A 5,902-nucleotide genomic window follows, 5' to 3' on the forward strand; every position below is an offset into this window, starting at 1 on the left:
TGCAATAAGACAAAAAACGTCCGGTTGCCGATCGCGTAAGTTCCAGGGGAAGCTCCTTAGTTCGGCCATCCTACACACACGTGACTGACCGCTCGCTCGCACCAACAGGAGGATGAGGGTCGTGTTACTCTCTACACTGCACTCAACCTGAGGGATTCCTACTCTTTCAGTCTTTGAGGAGACATGAAAAACAGCGCATACCGCAGGAACGGTATAACGGAAAATATTAGCGGTTTTGAAACCATGAATTTTCAAATCGCGGTATACCTTGAAACCGGTAATCGGCCCATGCCTACTACAGGCTAGTTAAACACCTATAACATGGCCTCAGTGCGATGGGGAGTCTATAGCAGTCGCTTTTGGAAGTTATTTGTATTTATATAAGTGAGGGAACAAGCCGAGGAGATCATGTGCAGCTGGCCCAGGCTTTGTTGAAAATGTTAGGCCACTATCCCTGGATCCTCAAAGGATCTAGCATGTAGGTGGAAACTGGGACAGTGGAGTATGTTGTCTACTCCAGTTTCTCACAGTTTCTAATCTTGTGCAGTGCAACGTCTCTAAAACTGCTCATGCTCCGTCACTGGCTGACTGAGTAGAATTTATTGGATCAAGGTTACCAGCTCTAATGGCTAACTGTTTTTTGGAAGCTAAAAATACATTTGTTTTAAATCAGAATAAGCACATTCATTTTAGGTGTTTTTCGTGTAAAAGTATAGTCATGGTAAAGTATATTTTGTTTCATTAATTGATAAAAATGGACTCGTTCGATTGTGTTAAAGGGATTGTTCAGCCTAAAATTGAACTGTTGTCATTTTCTCACCCTCATGTTGTTACAAACCTGTATGACTTTCCTTCTTCTCTGGAACACAAAACAAAAATATATTTTCAGGATTTTTGATAACCAAACAGTCTTGGTTATTGTTTTCCACTGTATGGTCAAAAAACACACAGAAACATTCAAAATATCTTCTTTTGTTTTCATTTTCAGTTTCAGTTTTGCATGTTATATTTATATTTTATTTTATTTCTGGTTTATTTCAATTAACGTAAACTATTTTTTACTTTTTTTAATGTTACATAACAATAACAAAACTTGCTGTCAGTGAATCACTGAAGGCTACATTAGAGTGAATGAAATGTTGAAATTGCATTTTTTTTGCTAAATACTTTAACTGAATAGTTAATAGAAATTGTGAAATTATGAAATATAAAAAATGTTTGATTGCTGAAAAAATATCAGAGAAGTTCACTATGGGGCATTCAGTCCCCCAAAATTTTTTTATTGGGGGCATTTTGCCACTTTCAGTGTCATTTGTGCCTTTAGCCCTTGCTATTCACAGACCCAGATGTCAGATATACTTTGTTTAATAAAATAAGGAACATGCATAGTTCCTTATTTGTCCACGTGGTACAGAGTCCTTAAAAGGCGTAGGTTTGGTCTCCAAAATAAGCTGTAGCTAGCTACTGAGAGGGCTCCCTGCCATAGCTGACGGGGGGTCACAGGGAGCAGTTTCCCTCTGCTCGCTGTTGCTCCACCATTGCCAGTAGACAGGCCTTAGTCCTCTAGAAAGCACAGCTCATACCTCATCCTGCTCGCACATGTTTCTGCAAGCGCCTGTTGCCTCTTAACCCCTCACATTACCGCTTAGCTTTAATTGCATTTCAAATAAACACAGCATTAATCCCATCCTGCAGGGAAAAAAACACAGTGGTTTTACTGTGTCACTATGCCACGGTATTTTACATGCTATTTAGAACAAAAAGGTGTTGAGATGGAGATTTTTGTCCCCTCTGCTTTTGGTTTGCACTCTTTTAGTTTGTGGGTGATTTAGTGTCATGTTCTCGTGGTGCCATGTGGCTGCTTCTCTGAATGCTTGTATGTCGTCTGCAGCAGCGCTCTGTCTGTAGCTCTCTTGATCTTTGATAAATAGTGTGTACAACAGCCTGGCGGAGGCCCAAAGAGCCGTTATGTTTCTTCTGGTCAGACAGCCCATCTATTCTATAAAAAGGATGAATGGTTTGTGTCAGCACAATCTAGAGAATCTAGTTTCAGTTTTAGTGATGAGTGGGCATAAACTTTCATGAAATTTGTTTCCGTTGTACATAGCGTTGGCTTCCTCATGTGACATTTAATTTCCTTGAACAGTTTGAAAAAAGATTCATCATATTTACAGTCCAAACAAAGCATTTTTGTCGAAATCTACCTAATTGGCTTATGCTTGGTGTTACAAATAAAAATTCACTCTTCATGCCTAGCGCTCAGCATAGCCTAATTTTCTGACCACAGTGTGAAAGATGAGCCTAACTCACTAAGCAGTAACCGCAGTACAGCCTCCTTACACTTGCTTGTGTCAGGAGCAAGGTGTTTTAAAGGGTTTCAAGTGACCATGTTTAAAATGCCTGACTTCCTTTCACAATTTGCATTCTCGTAAAGGGCTTCAGTAACCCAGAGCCCGCTCGGATTGGCCCACAGCTTTCTCATTGAGGGGGCGAAAACTCCACTCACATCCTTTTTGTCAGAAATGAAGGGTAAAACTCATTGGAATAATAAAGGGATAGTTCACTCAAAAATGAAAAGAATGACATGAGGTTGAGAAATTAATGACAGAAATTTCACTTTTGGGTGAGCTATCCCTTTAAGGTTGCATGTAATGTGACACATTGCAGGGCTGATTTAAAGGAATAGTTTACCCCATAATGAAAATTTACTCACCTTAAAGCCATCCAAGATGTAAATTGAGCTCTCATTCTGATGGCACCCATTCACTGCAGAGGATACACTGGAGAGCAAGTGATGTAATGCTACATTTCTCCAAATCTGTTCTGATGAATAAACAAACTCATTAAAATCTTGGATGGCCTGAGAGTGATTTTCAGCAAATTTTCATTTTTGGGTCAACTGTTGCTTTAAGACAGTGGTCGCCAACCCGTCGATCGCGATCGACTGGTAGATCTTTATCACTGTCCCAGTAGATCCCGAAAAAAACCCAGTAAATGCATTACATTTATGGGTTATATTAATGTATCACTGAAGGGTACTGTCTTGAGAAAAGTTTCGATGGCAATGGCATTTTCTTCTCCGTATAAAGCGCAACTCTGCTTTGTGTCAGGGATCTTGGGCCTAAAAAGGTTGGTGACCACTGCTTTAAGACAATTAGGAATCTACAAATAATCCATCAATATTGTATATTTAATTGTGCATGCTCATTTCTCATATTTTTATTTAGAATATCCTTGGTACCATCTAATGCTTACTTTAATCTTTAAAAACGAATAATTTAATGAAACATTGTTAGATATAATATTTAACAAATGGATCCATTATTCATACTGTTTATTATAATGTTGGGATGCCTATATTTATTTGTAGCATTTAAAACAATTGATTTTATTTTTATTTATCTTATCTTTATTTCATTATTTATTTATTTAGATTAAACCTAGATTACCATTACACCATTTCACCATGAAAAAAAATATTAGCATCAGTCATGAATTTTACATATCAATACATTATATAACACAATACAAGTGGAATTAGGTATACATTACTGAAAGATGGGTCTTAAATTGCAGATTTAATATGTTAGAACAAGCTAATTCTACACAAGGGAAGCTAAATAACGGACTATTGGATGTCACATGTCATGAAGATGTTGACATGCAGAACAAATGAGATATAATCACATTTCCTCAGACTAGAAAAAAAAAAACACAGACATTCTGCCTCCTATACCGTAGGTAGCACTGCATACCCATAGTGCACTGGGCTCTCAGACACACTTCAAATCCAGAAGCCTGGCATTTGACCAGCCAATAGGAAAGTCTCTTGAGACCTCAGTGCTCTTTATTCTCTGAGAGGTCACATCGCAGTGGGTCGATGCAATATCTCCTCCATGTCTTGGAAGACAACCTGTCTCCAGCTTCCTGTGAGCAAGCTCAGTTAAATTGTATGACTGACAGGTAGGGAGCCCCTAAATGTAACTTCTTTTGACTGCTTACAATGTTACTATGTATTTTCAGTGGAAATGAAGCAATCAGCTGTAACTTTCTCCGCCCCCCTAATATAATGGCAGGGGAAACACTGTACTGTACATGTACATACTGTACATTATTATTTGGTGATGCTCAAATTCACTTGTAGCATTTAAAGCAATACAGTTTTTTTTAATCTTTACCACTATTTAATTTAATCTTTAGCAAATCATATCCGTTGTTGTTATGGTAAATTATAATGTTGTGATGGCTAAATTCACTTGTAGCATTTATTAAAATGATTGACTTTAGTTCTTAGTGTTTTATTTTTAATTTATTTAGACAAAATAGCATCAAATTCTAATATCCGCCACCACTTATCAGCCACAATTTTAATTTCGATGCATCCTTACTTATTTGTACTTTTCATACACTTCATATATTTATTATTTACTGCTCTGCGGATTGTCTGTTGCTGCCGAGTGTCAAACATAACATCTTTGATCTCCCATGGTGCTTCATGCCTGTTTGATTGCTTATAATTATCCTGGTGCATGCACATCCTCAAACAAACAAATATATCACAGTAATTAAGGCCTTCTGCAGTCCTCTTGAGTTTAGTTAGCGCTATTGTTATTTATTTATTTATTTCTTAACAGAGGGAAAGAACCTATGAGTCACCAGATCTCTTTGTTGGAAAGAAAACTGTCCACAGAAGTTTTAAATTCCCACTTCTCTCAGTACAGCAGTAATTTCCGTTATTACGGTTTTATTACAAAAACGCTCTAGTGTTGTTTTAACAAGAGCAAACTGTGCAAAGCAGGAACTGATGACTGTTGAATGTAGCACATTGTTTCAGACCCTGACCGTAGCAAAGCAGAGCATTGTGCCACAGAGATATCGCCCTCTGATGAGCAGAACACATCACTCACACTGATGGCTTTCTGTACCCAGCACATCTCATCACCTCCTGTTTGTGTGCTTTGATTGGTTCAGTGTCACATAAATAATTATGTTCATCACAAAAGTGTGTGGTTGCTGTAGCTGTTAACCAGTATTTGTAGTTCTGATTGGTACATTGGTAAAGTCTTTCAAGTGTTGGAATTATGTTGCTTATTGATAGCCTGACAGGCTGTTGAGTCTTGTAGGTGGATTCTGAGTAAATATTCTTTCAAATAATTAAATTAGGGTATTTATTTTCAACATATTTGTACATTTAATTTGCTATTATTCAATTGTGTTAAATGTATATTTACATAGGCCACCTTGCTCTCAAGACATTGGTGTTTGTCACACGTTTCCATGCCCATATCGGGTGACCACTACATTTGACTCCCATTTAAAGACCTGAACCCTAAACAAGTAACCAGTAACTGAATCTCTCTCCTCTTTCTCTCTCTCTCCTTCTCTCTAGATAAACGAGTTGAGCCATGTTCAGATCCCCATCATGCTTATGCCTGATGACTTCAAAGCCTACTCGAAGATTAAGGTGGACAACCACCTTTTCAACAAGTGAGTTCTTCTCAAGGTTTTCCCCATTCTCATCTGTTATGTTCCAACATATTTTAATCTTTTAATCATATTAGAGAGGTGAATCTTATGAAACCTGTCAAGAACATGTCTGAATTATATTTAGTTTAAAAAGCAGTTCAACTTAAAGGGTTAGTTCACCCAAAAATGAAAATTAGCCCGTGTTTTACTTGCCCTCAAGTAGGGCTGGGTATCGATTCAGATGTCCCGATTCAATTCGATTTCGATTCGTGATACCCAGCCCTAGTGATTAGTGATGAACACGGAGAAAGAACAAAACAAAACGCCGGTCATGAATTAGAAGCACAAAATGAGGATTTGTAAAGAAAAATGTGGGAGGATTTCGATATAAGCCAAGAGGAGACTGGTTTTCCTTTGCTAAAATAAGGAAACTATG

The 5,902-nt window shown here is 37.7% G+C and overlaps 1 protein-coding gene across 1 annotated transcript in view; it reads left to right on the forward strand.

The window, feature by feature from the left end:
* Positions 1-5,902, forward strand: part of LOC107727230 (phosphatidylinositol 5-phosphate 4-kinase type-2 alpha) — a 45,064-nt gene that overhangs the window by 12,160 nt on the left and 27,002 nt on the right. Inside the window, exon 2 of the mRNA XM_016537028.1 lies at positions 5,390-5,487. Coding sequence (XP_016392514.1) covers positions 5,390-5,487 — 98 coding nt within the window. The remainder of the gene's footprint in view (positions 1-5,389; positions 5,488-5,902) is intronic.

The sequence above is a fragment of the Sinocyclocheilus rhinocerous genome, unplaced genomic scaffold (assembly GCF_001515625.1).
Source record: "Sinocyclocheilus rhinocerous isolate Xijiao unplaced genomic scaffold, SAMN03320098_v1.1 scaffold65, whole genome shotgun sequence".
Taxonomy (NCBI): Eukaryota; Metazoa; Chordata; class Actinopteri; order Cypriniformes; family Cyprinidae; genus Sinocyclocheilus; species Sinocyclocheilus rhinocerous.